The sequence below is a fragment of the Penaeus chinensis genome, chromosome 8 (genome assembly GCF_019202785.1).
Source record: "Penaeus chinensis breed Huanghai No. 1 chromosome 8, ASM1920278v2, whole genome shotgun sequence".
Lineage (NCBI taxonomy): Eukaryota > Metazoa > Arthropoda > Malacostraca > Decapoda > Penaeidae > Penaeus > Penaeus chinensis.
In genome coordinates, this window is record NC_061826.1 from 41148604 (window position 1) to 41168431 (window position 19828).

Consider the following 19828-nt stretch of genomic DNA (forward strand, 5'->3'; position numbering starts at 1 on the left):
GATAAACAGAGACAGAGACAGACAGAGACAAACAGACAGAGAAAATATATGAAAACCATAAAGCATAAGCATCATTTTATTAGAGAAAGTAATTATCTAAAGTGCAAGCGCCAGGCACACATTACTCTCGTTAATAATAATAAAAAAAAAAAACTCGACATAAAACCATTTTCCACAAAAAGGTTGCATGAGATCTTCCTTGCAATTGCAATGTATAAGCATTCTAAAACACGCCAGCGACAGGGATGCATCTAAACCTCTTTACATGGAGAGTTCCGTTTAGAATGAAATCCCAGGGATGGTGGGGGGTGGGGGTAGGGGGAGAGATAAGAAAGGGGGAAGGGGAAGGATGAGGAGAAGGAGGAGGAGGGGGGGGGGGTAGAGGGGGGGAGGGATGATGGTGAGGAGTGGTATATACGACGTGCATATGAGTATTAACTTTAGTAGTGTGTGTACGTGTATGTACGTACGGGAGGGGGGGGGGGTGAGTGTACGTGGGGGTGAATGTGACTGTGTGTATGTGTGCTTGTGTGTGTGTGTCTGTGTGTGTGTATGTATATGTACATGCGTAAATGTAAGCGCATGTGTGTAAGCCTATATACGTGTAAGTGTATGCCTATATATGCGAATGCCCATACGTACACACCCGAGTATACGTAAGTCAACGTGTACGTGTCTCGAAAGTTGAAGAGGCAGTAAGACTACACAACTCTACGGAAAATGCCCTCCGCGTTTCATGTTAGTGGGCGTTGCAGTCTTTCTAACAGTTAAGAAATAAACGTTTGTTAGTCCCCGCTCGTCTCTGGTCTGCTGGAAACCTTTATAAGATTATCATCATGAACCATCCTCGTATATTTTTCTTGATGTTTTCCGTTGTTGGTGTAAACGAAAATATCAATATTATTGCTATCGCTGTTGCTTTCGGCATGTGCCATTGTGGTTGTTACTACTTTTATTGTTTATTATTATCAGCATTATTATCTTAATCTAATCCTTATCATTATCGTCTGACCATTATCATTGTTATTATTATTATCATTATAATTATTGTTATTTTTGTTATCATTGTTACTATTATTATTATTATTATTATTATTATTATTATTACTTTTATTACTATTACTGTTATTATTATTATTGTCATTATTGTTATCACTATTATCATCCTCATCATTACTATTATCGTCGTTGTTATTACAGTTATTATTCCAATTTCATTGTCATGTATCCTCATTACAATCATCATCATTATCCTTATCATAACCATAACTAATATAATTATTATCATTATTATCGCTTATGTCTATCATTACCATCACCATTACTGTCAACATTAATATCACTAGCAAGAACGACTACTACCGTTAGAATTGTCATAATTACGGACTCAGATATCATTAGTATGTTAATGTAATAGCACTAACACCACTGATGGAGAATGGTAATTCAATTTCATCCTTATTGAAGTCCCAGTAACATGCATTGGCTCATACACACGTACATAAGCGACAAAACACACAAACACTCTCTCTCTCACACACACACTAACCTCATTCCACCCACAACTCACAGTCCCCACACCCACACACCGTCTCCCACCCACACTCAATGCCCACAACCTCAGCTCCCTTCCCCACATAACCCCCCCCCCCCCCCCGCACCCAATGCCCACAACCCCAGACCAGTCCCTTAACCCCCTCCCCACAACCCCCACAAACCCCATTCACCCCCCCCCCCCCAAACCGTCTCACATGAAAAATGCAGCAGCGGTTCTCCGAGTTCCGCGAGACAGCTGCTTCACTCAGGCCGTTCGAAAGGCTTCGCCAAAGCTTCGAAACTTCGTCCTCTTTACCGTATTTCTGTTTATCCTTTCTTTCTTATGTCTCTTTATTTTTATTTCTATTTTTCGTTTTGTTTGTGTTGATTTTTTTTCGCTTTCTTTATTATTTTTTTCTATTTTTTTCTTTTCTTTTCTTTTTTCTTTTTCTTTTTCATCTTCGTCTCTTTACATCATCTCTATTCTTCTTCTTATCATTTTCTTCATGATTATTAATTTTATTTCTCTGCTTATGTTTCTAACCCATTTCTTAAATCTTATTTTTGTTTCCCCCTTCTTCCCTCTCTTTCTCCTTCTCCCATCCCTCCTGTTCTTTTTCCTCCTCCTTTCCTCCCCCCTTCCTCCTCATCCCCTCTCCTCCCCCTTCCTTTTCCTCCTCTTCCCCTTTCTCATCCCCTCTCCTTTTCCTCCTCCATTCTTTTCTCCTTCCTCCTCATCCACTCTCCTCCCCCTTCCTTTTCCTTCTCTTCCCCTTCCTCATCCCCTCTCCTTTTCCTCCTCCATTCTTTTCTCCTTCCTCCTCATCCCCCTCCTTTTCCTCCTCCTCCTCCCCCCCCCCCCCCCTCTGACACCCAGACTTTATCCTTCACTCGAGGTAAAATAATGTTGGTTTATATCACCTCGAATTCATAGCGAGCCATAAGCGTGAGGATTTTGGAGAACGGAAGATTGCAGATAAATAAAATAAAAAAGGGAGAAGAAGTAGAGAACTCACAGACAATGAAGAAAAAAAATTAAAAACGGGTAAAAATCTGGTGTAGAAAAAAAGGGTTTGGAATGAAAAAGGAAAAGAAAAGATATCTAAGCATACAAACAAATAATTTAGAAAATACAAAAAAATATATATATTCTAAACAAAACTATTCATTTATTTACTTATTTATTCAATTTTTATTCACACAATCCCTCTTTTTACAATCACAAACAAACACACACAACAAGTTCTACGCAATGGTCATGAGCGAGTCGAGGAAGCTTGGTCATGAGGTCATGAGGTGCGCATGACGGGTGCCAGGAAGCATAGAAGGCTTGTCATAGGCATGGTTGATTGTACATGATTTGTGCCTGCATGTGGGGGGAGGGGAGGGGAGGTTGGTGAAGAAGCGGAGGGAAGTGGAGGGGAGGAGAGGGGTTGGGGAAGGGGGTGGAGGGAACTGGAGAGGAGGAGAGGGGGGTGGAGGGGTGTGGGGGGGTAGGTTGGGAGATGTGAGTTAAAGAAGAGGGGGGTTGAGGGGGAGGAGGAGAAGGGGGGTTGGAGGAGCAGAGAGGATTAGGGGGGGAGTGAAATATCAGAGTTTAGGGAACAAGGATCGCAAAATGAAGGGGGGGGGGGGTAAGAGGAAGGGAGAGGGGGAGGAGGGAAAAGGGAGAGAGGTACGGCTGGAAGTGTCAATGGAGGGAGGGGAAGGGATGGGAACGGGGGGAGGGGAAGGGGGAGGAGCTGGTGAAGGAGGGAAGGGGAGGGGTCAAGGTCACCATGATGGCGCTCCACCTGACAGCTGGTGATCAAAACTGGTTTAGATTTGGGTCACTCGTCCGTATCACTCGCCGGTCTCATCCTGGGCGGGAAATGAATATGAATATTGCACAATATCTCTTATTCGCCTTTGTTGGGGGTAGGGAGGAAGGGGAGGGGGAGGACGGAGGTGAGGGGAGACTATACAAAAGTGGGGGAGAGGTGAGAGGGGTAGGGAGAATGAGGGGAGAGTGAGGGAAAAGGGAGAGAGTGAGGGAGAGGGGAGAGGGTGAGGGGGTATACGAAAGTGGGGGAAAGGTGAGAGGAGGGAAGGAGAATGGGGAATGAGGAGAGAGTGAGGGAGAGGGGGAAGGAGAAAGAAGAGAGTGAGGCATACTAGGATAATGCAGGGGGAGAAGAGAGAGAATAGGGGAGAAGGGAGAGGGAAAGAGAAGCGGAAGGGGGGGGGGGCGGGAAAAGGGGAGGAGAAAGAGGACGAGAGAAGAATGATTGCGAAGGAAAGGAAAGGAAAGGAAAGAAGAGATGAGAAAGAGAGACTATGCTAAAAGTGGCGAAGGAGAGAGAAGAATAAACAAAAGGAAAAGGTGAATAGGGGAGAACAGACGATGAGTAAGAAGGGAAATGGGAAAATAAACGAAAAGAAAAGGAGAGAAGAGGAGGAAAAACACACACACACACAAAGAACGAATCGAAAAGAAAGAAAGAGAATATTTGACGAAAACCAAGGAAAAGACAGACGCAAGACAAAACAAAACAAAACAAATCAAAAAGGGAGAAAAAAAAAAAAAAAACATTGCAAACAAAATTACACAACGGTGAAGTAACAAATCACGGGATTGTGACTTTCCGTGTGACGCCTACAGCCCGCTACTTGTTATCGTGACGTGCATCTGCAACGGAGGATTCATTTGCACGCAATTAAACAACAAAACCCGGAGGAAAGGGGCCTAGAGAGGGGGAAAGGGGGAGGAAGGAAGGGACGGATGGGGAGAGAGGGAGGGAGGGAGAGACGAATGGGGAGGGAGGGAGGGAGGGAGGGAGGGAGGGAGGAATGAGGAGGGGGTTAGTCAGACTGATGCAAAGTATAAGCGAAGTCACAACTTTCCTCGACGTTATTGCGCTGCAACATATCACCTTGAAACCACCCCGTGCCTTTTAGCAATCTTCGCACATACCTAGACTTCAGTATCATCGGCGGAAGACAAACGCGAGAGCAAATGCATGCAACAACTGCAACCCGGCACAGATAAATCTTTGAAAAATCGCCTCCCCCCGAAAAAAAGTACAACAAAAAACAAAACAAAAAAACGAACGCCTATGTTGCACCTTGCATTTGCATTACGACAACAACCGTCGTGGAAATACCATACGAACACGACCCACGTAAAACCACGCTGTATATAACACGGAAACACGCTACAGGGAGGGCCATTATGAAATTAATGAGACAGCATAAAGAAATACTGTACAAATAAACGTAATGTATAGATGATGGAATTATGAGCAAAATAATGATATGATGAATAAAATGATGATGATGATGGAATACGATAACTTGAGACCAGGCGGAATAAGTATGCTGACGAATGATTAGGGAGTATATTCACAATAGAAGGACGAGAAATAACGGGAAACATTAAGGGAAAAAAACGATAATGTATTCATAGGTGAAAGCAGTCTTCAATAAAGCCTAATGCAAATTTCGATATGCCATTGAGATGGATTTTAAAAATCTCTCTCTCTCTCTCTCTCTCTCTCTCTCTCTCTCTCTCTCTCTCTCTCTCTCTCTCTCTCTCTCTCTCTCTCTCTCTCTCTCTCTCTCTCTCTCTCTCTCTCTCTCTCTCTCTCTCTCTCTTATCAGCAACAGATAACACCATTACCGATAAAGACTGAACTACAGATACGAAAATGTAAACACTATTAAAGTTTTTTTGTTTTTTTTTTAAGAATAAAAAATATCAAAGTACTATGTCACTGAAAATGCAACAAAATAAATCAAAATAAGTATTAATATCCTAACTTTACTTAAATACCAAGAGGAATTTTATCACGCAAAGCATGCACAGTGAACATACACATTTCCACAAATAATAGCAATGCCAAGGTTAATCGATGGCGTTGGTGATACTAAAAGACTAAACACAGTAAACAATGTTTACACAGTCACTACGGTAAAGAGAAGTAAGGCAAGAGAGGTAAATGTATTCACACATTATTGCAGGTTTCAGTGTTTATCGTATTTACGGGTCAAGGTACTATGCAATGTAACGGGAATTTTGGGCTTTAAAGCACATGTATATGTATTCAAGGTGTACATGAGATTCATAGCATATGTATGTATTTGAGGAATACATAGGCTTCATAGCGCATGTATATGTATCTATATACATATACAATGTAATGGACACTGATTACATATTGTGTGTATGGATAAATGAATAAACGAATAAATTGATGAATAAGTAATGAGTACACACATAAAAATAGACATAGCTATTAATTTTGCGTCCATTTGTTAAGATCGGAATGTCATCAGTAAAAAGGAATATAATAAGACCTCACTTATAATCAATAACAGCATTTTTACTTCTATTAACTTTGTAAAAAAAAAAAAAAAAAAAAAAAAAAAAAGCAATTACTTGTTCATTCAAGGTATTATAGTAGTTATGATTATAGTGTTGTAGCTACTATTAAGAGGATATTGAAGGAACAAGAAAAGGAAAAAAATCTCTCTTCCCATTTCCACATATTTTCGCCCTATATGTCTATCCCTTAGTTTCCTTCTTATCACCTATCATTCCTCTTTCCCTTCCTCTGTTTTTCTTTCTTTTCTCGCCCTTCCTCCCTTTCTCTCTGTTTCTCCCTCTTTCCCCTTCTCTCCCACCTTTTCCTCTCCCCCTCCCTACCTTCGTTCTCTTGCTCTCTTTTTCCTTTACTTACTCCCTTCCTTCCTCCGCTCTCTCTCTCTCTCTTCTTCCTCATTATCTCCCTCCCTTCCTCACTTCCTTTCTCCTCATCTCTCTCCCTCTCCTCTTCCTTCCCCTCTGATCGTCTGTGCAAATGAGGGAACTTAAGCGACCTCCTCCAACCCATCCCAGGAGGTCGAAGTGATAAGCAGAGAATAATGAAAGACCGAAGTTAATTTTCAGACGCACAATGCCACATAATCATCAACCGTTCTACACGAAATAATTAATCTATTTATCAATTCATTCATTACTGTTTTCGGTTTATTGTTTTTATGTGATTATATGACGGTAATTATTTATACACAAACATGCGCAAAACACACATGTATCTAAAGATGTTTCCGGTATAAGTAATATTATACACAATGCTGAGTAAAGACAAGAATAAATCAAAATAAATTCGTACAAGATTACAAATATACAAAAAATCCAGGTTTAACATAACTGACAAACAATAATGTAAACGGACCTTTCTTTACTTTGCAAAATAATGAAATTAAGAACTATCCTCCCTTTTACGGTAGATGGCAATTTTTGTCTCTGCACTAAATAACCATAACTAGTAGAATTTTCCTCTTTGTTTCAACTAACTAGTAAACACTAATACTAACCCCAATTCTCCTCTCCAAAGAAGCAAGTGATATTAAACATTCTTTTTAGACTAAGCATTATCTCCCTGCGGAAAAAAATCAACGCATCTCTATCTATGGTAAAATAGTAAAAACACACAATATTCATATTAATAATTTCCCATTTTACAACAGGCATTAATAATAAACTACATCGATTTTTTCAACTTTCCACGATTAACCGAAATAAAATATAAACCATCCTTTTCGTTTTAAATCTCCTGGTATCATACACTCCCCTTGGCACCCCTTGGCACTCCACAGGCAATATCACAAGACAAGTTCAGGCCATCCCTCACAGCCTCAATCAAGTTTCTATTTAACTTAGGATGACCAATGTTCAAAGTTTCGCCTCGCCATTCTTTCACACTCGACTTAAAAGGAACATCTCAAGGCAGTCACGCTGTTTTTTTTGTTGTTTTTTTTTTGTCCGAAGTTGTCTCTTGCAAAATGCTGTTGTTGTTGCTGTCTTCTCTCTCTCTTTCTTTATTACTTTTATTTTTATCTTTTTTTATTTTGCAATTTGTTTCATTTTTTCTTTCGATTATTAAGGTAAGTTAGTGGAGGAAATAACAGTAAAACTTAAATAAAAGAATAAATAAAAGAACAGAAATTAGTGGAGAAGAGGAAAAGATGAGAATAGAAACAAACATCTAAGAAAAAAAAAAAAAAAAAAAAAAAAAAAGAGGGAGGGCGGATCAGCGGAGAGGAAAAAAAAAACAAAAAGAAAGAAGAAGAATAGAGACCACGGGCATTAGTGGAGAGTGAGAAAGCTCAAGAAGGAAAAAAAGAAAAGAAAAAACGAAAAAGAATGGAAAGTAAGCCAAAGTAAAAAGAACGGAGAAGAAAAAGAAATGAACAAAAATGAGAATTGGGAGACTGTGCAAGCGACAGAAAAGAAATTCTCGTCTTCATCCTGTGACCGAGAAAAGGTTAGATCATTAACGCGAAATGGCCAAGAGGAGACGAATCAGACGTAAAAGACACCGAGGATAAATTGAGGAAGGGAAGGAGGGAGGGAGAAAGAGTGGGAGGGGAAGGGAAGGAGGGAGGGAGAAAGAGTGGGAGGGGAAGGGAAGGAGGGAGGGAGAAAGAGTGGGAGGGGAAGGGAAGGAGGGAGGGAGAAAGAGTGGGAGGGGAAGGGAAAGAGGGAGGGAGAAAGAGTGGGAGGGGAAGGGAAGGAGAGAGGGAGAAAGAGTGGGAGGGGAAGGGAAGGAGGGGGGGAGAAAGAGTGGGAGGGGAGGAAGGAGAGAGAAAGAGAAGGAAGGAGGGGGAGGATGGAGAGACAGAAAAGAATGCATGGGTGTGTATATATAAATACATACAGAGATGTATGTATGTATGTATTTATATCATTAGGATTTCCCCTTTTGTACTGGATAACAATATTTATCTCTCTATATAAACGCTGGTTCAGCAGCACTTCTCACATACACTTCTCACTAACAGCATATCCTCTTAACGTTTATTCCCTTTATCTCATTAACGTAATCTAGTAATATGTCTCTGGTTATCATTTAACTCGCGTTCTCTTGGTCGAATTTAGCCCGCGCGTTTTGAATTCAACGGTCGTTCTGCTTTTGAAATGCCGGTGAGTCACGTGACCTTCATCAGCCAATGAGGCGCGCGGAACCTCAACCGCCGCGAGACCTTCCATTAACCGATTCTTGCCCTTTGAGGCGAAATTTAAAGCGGCGCAACGGCACCTGATGCAAGATAATTGTGTTTTGAGCTTCGACTTGAGGCGAATCTCGAGCAAAACTAAATGAATACTGAAAGTCAGAAAATGAAAACAAATGAATAACAAGAAAATAAAGGTAAAATTCCCGAGAAAAAAAAAAGTTTACAGGAAGTATAATATCTCGACGATGACTAATAAACCCTCTTCTTTATTGAACTTTTACGTATCTGTCAGAAAAAAAAAAAAACTTCTGAACTTATAATCCCTTTGCCAACAGTGAGATAAGCATGTTGGAAAAAAAATCTGTTTGCCGTACGTCTGACTCACCTTTGAGATCACGTCATCTTCTACGTTTTAAGTTATTGATTGCTGAAATGCGTTACGTCTTCGAGAATTAATGTGTAGAGGACCTTTTTTTCATTCGATAAATGACTGTACAATCGGTGGGTTGAATTCAAAGAAATGTTAGCTTGGTGTGTGTGTGTGTGTGTGTGTGTGTGTGTGTGTGTGTGTGTGTGTGTGTGTGTGTGTGTGTGTGTGTGTGTGTGTGTGTGTGTGTGTGTGTGTGCATAGATAATGTCCATACATTTATTACTATTATAACTGCTATACTTATCAGCAGCAGCGACATCCTCCTTATCTTCATAAAATATCTTTGCCAGTTACAGAGGAAAACCTTCCGAGTCAAAAACATAATCACCTTTTATCATCCAAATAAACTTCCAAACAAACGAGTCAACAAATTTAAAGAAAATACGAAAAAGAACATTACAAAAACAGGACCTCAAAAGAGTCAAATCTAGGACAACGAATTTCGCCCAAAATAGCACCGATCGATGACGAGGAACTCAGTTAACAACGGACAACAGACTCGCTCGTTTTGCCAAGGTTGCTCGGCACTCGAATGACGATGTTAATAAAACGCTTTATTAAAAAACTCTCTACAAATCAGATTTAAAGACAAACAATGCGACAAAAACACAAAAATAAAAATAAAATGTCTAGACACAGAAAATGACTCCCAAAAATCTAATTTCAGGAAACTTACATAAACGCGTATGACTAAAATCGATTCTTTACTCCTTACAATTTATATTCTGGTTTCCTCATCATACTAGAAATCAAACTTATAAAACTATCTTACTTAATTTATTCTCAATTACTTCTCCGATATCAATATACCTAATTATTTTTTCCGCCTTCCTTGTCCTTCACGACCTCTCTCGTCCATAGATTATCAATGAAACGTCACACCTCTGGCAGGGGAAGTCGGTACGGCCTTTCTCGTCAGATGTCGCTTGAGCCGCCGTCGCCCATAGCAACATTTCCGCTGCGAAACGGTGTGCATGACCGACTGATATTCATGTACGTACACTTGCTTGCCCGCTCGTACAGAGGCAGACGTACTGGCTTACACACACTCACATAAAGTTGTTTATCTATGTATCTATATGTCTTTTTATATCCGTCTTATCTATTCAGCTATTTATATATCTATCTGTTTATCCACACACATATGTGTGTGTATGCATATGTATGCATATATATATATATTTTCTTCATTCAAATGTATATCTAATCATTTATATATATTACGTATGCATGTATACATGTATATATATATATATATATTATATATATATACATATATATATACACACATGTCTGTGTATATATATGCATGTGTGTGTATGTGTGTGTGTGTGTGTGTGTGTGTGTGTGTGTGTGTGTGTGTGTGTGTGTGTGTGTGTGTATATGTTGTGTGTGTGTATGTATGCACGTATATGTGTGAATGTGTGTGTATGTATGCATGTATGTGTGTGTGTATGTATGCACGTATATGTGTGAATGTGTGTGTATGTATGCATGTATGTGTGTGTGTGTGTGTGTGTGTGTGTGTGTGTGTGTGTATTTGTATGTAAATGTGTATGTGCATGTGCGTGTGTGTCTGCAAGTGTGCATGTATGGTATAATCAAATATAAATATAATGCCAATATTCGCCTACCATAGTTCCTTTGAGCTCTGACAACGTATAAATAACAAAACAAACCAATCATGTCAACCCGTTACCGCTGCCATGTAGATGCAATTAAGTCTTCACAATCAGTCGCTAACTAGCACTGTCTTGCATTTGCAAGTTGCACCTCCTTGACCCAGTTAATCTTCCTTGAAATTAATCAACCGAGTCGTTGCCAGGTAATTGGGTTTATATTGTTATCATTGGTAACTAAGCCACGGATGCACGCCAGGCCAGTGATCTAGGTAGATCTTGAATGCCTGACTGTGTTATAACTGGTATAGGAACCGGTATGACGATGGTGTATTGGTGAATGGATGTGTAGAGTAGATTCATTCCTCGAAATGAAGATCAAGATGGTAATGGTGATATTAATAAGAGGCAGTAATAGTGGTGATAAGGATAAGGGAGATATTCTGGATAGTGGTAATGAAGGTGAGGATGATGATGGTGATGATGATGATGACAAAGAGGAGGAGGAGGATACTGTTTACGATAATAAGAACAATAATGATAGTGATTATATAACAATAGCAATGTAACAACAACAATAATGACAACAATAATGATGATGGTAATAACAAAAAAAATGGCCATAAAATATTTAATATTATTATTATCATTATTTTTATCACTATCATTATCACTATCACTATTATCATCATTGTTATTATTATAATTATCATTATAATCATCACTATTACTATCACTATTTTGATTACCATCATTACTAAACAACAGTAATATTAACTAAAATGATAACTACAACAGTTACAGAGAAAATGAAAGTACAGTACAATATCGCATTGGTTGAATAGCTAGATACATGAATAATTATTATCATCGTCCTCATTACCATAACGCCATGGCAAGTACTATACAGATTCTACTTCGAAATAGTCATGTGTGACCTTGAGTTTACATTACAGGATTAATGTCTTTTCCATGATAACCAAAAGAGAAATACAAATAATAAGAAATAAATATATACAATGAAAAAGTAAGAAAAATAAAGAAAAATATGACTGATAATACCATGAGTTATAAAATCCTTATAATAATAATAATAATAATAATAATAATAATAATAATAACAACTATAATAATAATAACACTAATAATAATAATTGTAATAATAATAACGATATGAGTAGTAGTAAAACAATAATGACGATCATTATCACTATCAGTAAAATTATTATTATTAATATTATGATTTAGATTATTTTTGCTATTATTATATTGATAATAATAGTAATGAAAAGAACAACAATAATAATGATGACGATGACAATAATAATAATAATAATAATAATAATAATAATAATAATAATAATAATAATAATAATAATAATAATGATAATAATAATAACAATAATAATCATAATAAAAATAATAATAATTATTATTATTATCACTATTAATATCTTTATCATTATCATCATCACCATCAATTACCATTACTGTCATCATCATCATCATTATTATTATTATTATTATTATTATTATTATTATCATTATTAATATTTTTATTTTTATTTTATTATTATTATTATTATCATTATTATTATTATTATTATTATTATTATTATTATTATTATTATTATCATTATCATTAACATTATAAACGTAATAATAATAATAATAATAATAATAATAATAATAATAATAATAATAATAACAATAACAATGGTAATGGTAATAGTAATAATAATATCTACAATAATGATAATAATAACAATAATAATGGTAGTAGTAATAATAATATCTACAATAATAATTATTGTTATTATTATCAATATTATCATTATTATCATAATCCACATTATTACTGTTATAAGAAGAACAACAACAAGAACAAGAATAAAAATAACAATACCAATCATAAAAATCAATATCAATAATAGCATATTAATCATCTTCAATTGAGATATTATCAGAACCGATGGTAAATCACTAACAGAAATCATTTCCAAATACATAAACATTACATTTATCTTAAACCAAACGCACAAATAACGTAGTAATAAATATGATAGTGACGTCACGGACCGGTTACCATTGACAGCTTGCAACCCGGGTGATAAATGCAATGCTTTGCATATATCAAAGGCAGCTCGATATCTGAGGATTTTTTTTTTTCTTTTTAACAAGAGGCAGTTTTACACTTACACACACACACACAAACGCATACACAAACAAACACACACATACACATACATACACACACATATGCATATATTTCTATATATATGTATATATATACATATATATACATATATATATATATGTATATGTATATGCATTTATATATAAGTATATATACACACACACACACAATATATATATATATATATATACAATATATATATATATATTATATATATATTGTATATATTGTATATTGTATACACACACACATATATATATCATTTATAATGTGAATTTATTTTTCAATGGACTTCAACGACTATTTTGTTAACTGACTTCAAAACGAACACAATTAACATTTATAAACGACAGTTTTTCGCTGTTATCACACAAAATATATCAATAACCGAAGCCCCACACCCCGCTCTGCAACAACACCACCAATACACAACCCTAACTCAAAACAACAACAAAAACACGAAAAACAAACACAGTAACAACCACACTTACCACTAGGAGCCAACGCATGACAATCAAGTGCGACAAAGCGACCACAGTATACAAGAGCGACGGAGCTAAAACGACGTCCTCCTCCACTCTCGGTCCGCGTGGCACTGCGCTGCCGACCCTCCGACCGGGAACATATACCCGACCTGTGACGGGGGAAGCCGATGCAAGGACAGGATCAGATCCTTTGTAAAACCTGGAAAAAAAGTACATAAAAGAGACAATCCTATTTCCAACGTAAGATTTACAAAAAAGAGGACATAAATACGATCCTATTTTCCTCTGCCGGCTTTAATCCTTGTGTGATTTGCGTGGTCTGACGAACAGGAATTGTATAGAGACCAGGTGGAACGCATCCGGAAATCAGGAAGGAAGGCCTACGATCTGCTTTTCATAAGGTTTTCAATGGGCCTTTTGTTTCCAGCGGAGAGGCTCGCCGAAGGCCTATGTTCTCCTGCAGAAGGCGGATCAGCTGGCTGGGTGTTGCTTTTTAATGTTATTCCTTATCATCACTGTTGTTGTTGTTGTTGCTGGCTTGGAATATTTGTTATTATTGTTGTCAGTGTTATTTATTGTCATTATTTATATTATCATTTTTATAATAATAATAATAATAATTATTATTATTGTCATTATTATTATTATTATTATTAAAATAATTAAAATATTATTATTATTATTAAAATAATAATGATAAATAAATTATTATTATTTATCATTATTATTTTTATCATTATTATTATTGTTATTGTTATTATTATCATTGTTATTGTTATTATTATTGTTATTGTTATTATTATTATCATTATTATCATTGTTTTGTTGTTATTATTATTGCTATTATTATCATTATTACTTTTTATTGTTGTTATCATTATCATCATTATTATTGTTGTTATCATCATTATTACTATTATTGATATTATCATTATGATCGTTATTCTTATTGCTATTATTATTAATATCATTATTATTATTATTATTATTATTATTATTATTATTATTATTATTATTATCATTGTCATATTAATAATAATTATTACTATTATGATCCTCATCATTATTAAGAATAATATTATCTGTTACTATAACTATTATTACTGTCATTATTATTTTTATTATTGGTGCTGTTATTGTTGTCATTATTATCATTATCATTGTCATTATTATTTTTTATTATCATTCTTATTTTTTTCTTTTCTAGTATCATCATTATTAATAGGATCAATATTTTTATAATTATAATTATCATTATCATTATCATTAGTAGTAGTAATAGTGTTGGTATTATTTTCATTATCACTATCGTCATTGTTATTATTATCATTATCATTATTATTTCTATTATTTATTACTATAATTATTATTTTTATAATTATTATTATTATTATTATTATTATTATTATTATTATTATTATTATTATTATTATTATTATTATTATTATCTTTATTATAATTATTATTATTATTATCATTATTATTATTATTATTATTATTATTATTATTATTATTATTATTATTATTATTATTATCATTATTACTGTCATTATTACTATTTTTATTGTTACAATTATCACTATATTTTCATTATTATTTTCATCATTGTTATTCATATTCTTATTCTTATCAGTGTTATCATTATTAAAGGTAATTATAACCATCAATTTCATTGGTATTATTTTCATCATTATCATTATCATCCTTTCTATTATCATTATTGTTTTTATCATCACAATCATCATTAGAGGTAATGAGCATAGTATGATTATCATCAGTATCATTATCATCGTTATTACTATAATAACATCTGACTCATTGTTGTTCTAATTGTTACAGTTCTTATTGTTATTATCATTAGTACTGTCTTTTTTGTGGTAATGATTATAATGTGATACTAATATAGTCATAGATATTAAATTTATTTTATCGTCATTATCTGTTTTCATTATTATTATCGTCGTTACTATCGTCAACATCATTACTATCTTCATCATCATCATCATCATCATCATCATCAACATCATCATCATCATCATCATCATCATCATCATCAACATCGCATCATCGTTTTTGTCATCATCATCTTCATTTTATTTATCTATATGTTAAATGTAGATAACAAACACACTAATAATTAATCGATTAATGGACAGCGTACTTCGTAAACTTTTACAGCTTGTCAACCCTTCACTAAGCGTAAGTAATTGTATATAAAACAAAACAATTTTCCAGCCCGAAATTATGAATTATGAGATGCGTGTTTACGTATTTCCCGTATAATTGAAGTGTGCTTTGTTGAATGCAGAACGTTGCATCAAGAACTCGTACCTCAACATGAATATAACTATTGGCAAACGAGCTAATGCACAGACGAGGTCATGCTACAGATGCACACACACACACACACACACACACACACACACACACACACACACACACACACACACACACACACACACACACACAGGTACAAAGGAAAACTCATACAGATGGGTCTACACACACACACGCACATAAAACATCCATAAATACACACTTGAAAATACTCACATACAGATATTTACATACAGATAACCATATATATAAAAGAAATATACAGCATCCACACACACATAGATAAATAAAAAGACACATAATAACATGAACACACACAAACACCTGCAAATACAAGCATAAAAAACACACAGTAAAAAAACTGCATACACACTTATATAAAACACACACAAACATTAGATAAACACCCTCACAGACATAACACATCCGAAGACCACCACAATCACCCACAAATACACCCACACTTACATAAAACACACAAGCATAAACACCCTCATACATAACACATACGAAGACCACCACGATGGGCTTGGAGGCGCGGTCGCTGTGTGTGTGAGTCAACCCCCTCGCGTGTCAGCCTCTTTGAGCTCTTCTCGAGAAGCCTTTGAATAATTCCAGTTGATCGTCTACATCAAGCAATAACACAAAAGCATGTTCTCACGCATCCTTCAACGAGCATACTTCCGGTTAGCGTGTTTTTCTTTTTTTTCTCTCTTTTTTTTCACTCGGAAGTCCCCGGCATCCGGTCTGATGTACGGTACGTTGGCATCACTATGTAAACAAAGAGTAATTGCGACCCTAACCTTTATTTACTTCGTTTCTATGGCTGGCGAAGCGGAGGAAATCCTTCGTACATTGTTTACGCTGGGATGATAATAGCCTTGTTTGAACCCATAGATATTTCAGTTAAGATGCACATATCATTATCAAGACACACGAAAGAATTTCGACGCGCATGTAGGCCTATAAACACCATGTTGTTTTCTTTCAAAATACAATCTCCCAATTTTCTTGCACTGGGTCTCTTGTTAAGTCTCAAGTACATTACGGAAGGAAGAGGAACGAATCAAACTTTTACTTTCCGCGATTTCCCTGTCTGTCGCTCGCCCTCTTGCTATGCAAATTGCCTTCCCGGAATTTCCGAAGTCCGTGTCACTCGTTACCTGCACAATGACGAAAGTTAATTGAAGTTGTAGTGAGAGGGGAAATATTGTGATTTTTTTTTATAGATATGTGTATATGTATATATACACGCATACGTATAAAAACATACATATGCACATATTTATATTTGTACATATACAAACAGACACAAATACACACATATATGTATATATATACGTGTACATATACAAACATATATATTATAAATGTCCATATATATATGTATGCACACACACACACACACACACACACACACACACACACACACACACACACACACACACACACATACACACACACACACACACACACATGTATATATATGTATATATATATATAGCTGTGTGTGTGTGCATAAATATGAATAAATATATATATGTGTATATATATACACGTATATACATATACACACATACATATGTGTGTTTGTGTGTGTTTGTTTCTATGCACTCTATATCCATTTGGTTATACGTTCACCTATTTACTTTCTCTTATTGTTTGACCTTCTGCAAGCACAAACACTGCCTGAGTAATGGTTTGACTGACAAGTCAAGTCCCGAACATTATTTACAAGTTAACAGAAGGACAGTACATGAATTTCCTTCAACGTTGTGACCCGCTGACTATAGCGACCTAATTCATTGCAGGAACACATCAATCAAAAGTTAAGGAAAGTTACCTTGATAATTCCCTTTACTTTTCTCTCTCATTTACAAATACAAAACACAAAGTAAAGTGCGTGCCGTGTACCATACAAGGCCAGGAAGGGTTGCAATGTACACGTGCAGCGGAGGGAGAAACGGAAGCAACTCAGTGATTGATCCTGAAACTTTGAATATGAAGGGTTTGTCAAGGAGATCCAGGTAACGCACGTGGGCCCAGCCAGACTATACACAAATATGTATGTATATACATATATATATATATATATATATATATATAAGTATGTATATAAATGCACACACACACACACACACACACACACACACACACACATATATATATATATATATATATATATATATATATACATATACATAAATATATTTATATATAAGTGTGTGTTTGCATATACATTTAAACGCGCATGTGTGCGTATATATTATTACACAGATATATAGGGGATAGAGATATAGGAAGAGGGACAAAGAGAAAGACAGACAGACAGAGACAAAGAAATAGACAGGAGAGAAAGACATAAACAGAGAGATAGATAGATAGATAGATAGATAGATAGAGAGAGAGAGAGAGAGAGAGAGAGAGAGAGAGAGAGAGAGAGAGAGAGAGAGAGAGAGGGAGAGAGAGACTCATCATCTGGCGTCCCCAGTGCCTGGTATTGTTTCCGAGGACCTCCCTGTGGCGTTAGCGAGGCTGCCTCTCCTTGGGCTTCAAACGGGTTGCAGGAATGTGTTATGTTCATGATTCCTTAAAGAGGAACAGGGGAAGGCTCATGTGTTTATAAATACTCACACACACACACACACACACACACACACACATACACACACACATAGACACACACACACACACACATATATAACAAATCGCCCTAGGTTCTTTCACCTCAATTAATTATCTTCCGCAGTATATAAAGGCTACATAATACGTTGCAGGGTAATCAGTTTTATTGCTACAATTTCAATAATTACTTTTCAGTTGTGTAATGCTAGCAGAGGCAACAGTTGTAGTAATAGCAATCATAATGATGCAGCAATAACAAAAGACAAAGATAATAATAGTAATAATAATAATAATGATGACGATATGAATGAAAAATAATGATAAAAACAACAATAACAACAGTAACGATAATATTAATAACAATAGTAATATTTCTAATAACAATAGCGGTAAAAGTGATGAAAATTACAATGATAATGGTGCTACTAATCTTCACTACTGATAATGATAATCATGAAAATACAAATAGTAATGATAATGATAATAATCATGATAACAATGATAATGATACTACTATAATGTCTACTTCTAGTAGTTATAATATGGTACTGATAATTATGATAATAGTATTGATAATATAGATGATAATAACAACGATAATGATTATCATAATAACGATGATAACGATGGTAGTAATAGTAATGATAATATTAATTACAATAAATAGGATGATGATAAAAACAATATTAACATCAATTATGATAATAAAGATAATAACAATAATAACATAAATTATAATAATAAAGATAATAATAATAAATGGTTGTGATAGTAATGATAATAAATCATGATACTGATAATAATAATAACAACAATAATGATAATAATAATAATAATAATAATAATAATAATGATAATACTGATAATAATAATAACAATAATAATAAAATGATAATGATAATAATAATAATAAAAACAATAATAATAATAATAATAAAAACAATACAAATAACAACAGTACTTTTCTTTTTTCCTTTTTTTGCTACATGAATTGCAAAAATGGAAATGATTTCCTTAGAAACAAATCCTACTATAATAGTTTGTTCCAAAAGCCATCGTATTCGTAATCAATTTTAGAACGATTGTTAAAATTGAATTGATACAGTGTGTCACTTGCTAAATCACCATGATTTCTTAGTATCATTTCTTATCTTTTTCTATCAGATATACAGTCTATAAACCTATTTTTAAACGCGTCACCAATGATAAACACACACACACACGCGCGCGCACTCACTCACCCACTTTCTCTCTCACACACACACACACATATATGTATACATATATATATATATATGTCTATACATATTTATACTATACATATATACTAGATTTATATATATATATATATGCGAGAATGGATCATAGGACTCTGTCATCTTTTTAAAATCTACGATTTTTCTTTTCATTTCAATTTTCTTCTCCGGTTTTACTTTTTATATTCTCACATAATTATGTGTTTAGTTTAGATGAAAGACAAAACATAAGGTTCAGGAAAATATTTTGATAACATGTCCATTGGCTGGCGAAATTATTCACGTTTAGAGGCTACAAATAATCATACAAAATACAACAACAAAACAGCAATAATAACGAACCA

At 34.8% G+C, this 19828-nt stretch overlaps 1 protein-coding gene across 1 annotated transcript in view; it reads right to left on the reverse strand.

The window, feature by feature from the left end:
* The window catches only part of LOC125027894 (retinitis pigmentosa 1-like 1 protein), a 52794-nt gene extending 34326 nt beyond the window's left edge, over positions 1-18468 (reverse strand). Inside the window, exons 1-4 of the mRNA XM_047617024.1 lie at positions 18417-18468; positions 18118-18192; positions 13651-13723; positions 13273-13465 (exon numbers count right to left, since the gene is read on the reverse strand). Of these exons, the coding sequence (XP_047472980.1) occupies positions 13273-13465; positions 13651-13723; positions 18118-18192; positions 18417-18468 (393 nt within the window). The remainder of the gene's footprint in view (positions 1-13272; positions 13466-13650; positions 13724-18117; positions 18193-18416) is intronic.
* Positions 18469-19828: the final 1360 nt, after the last annotated feature.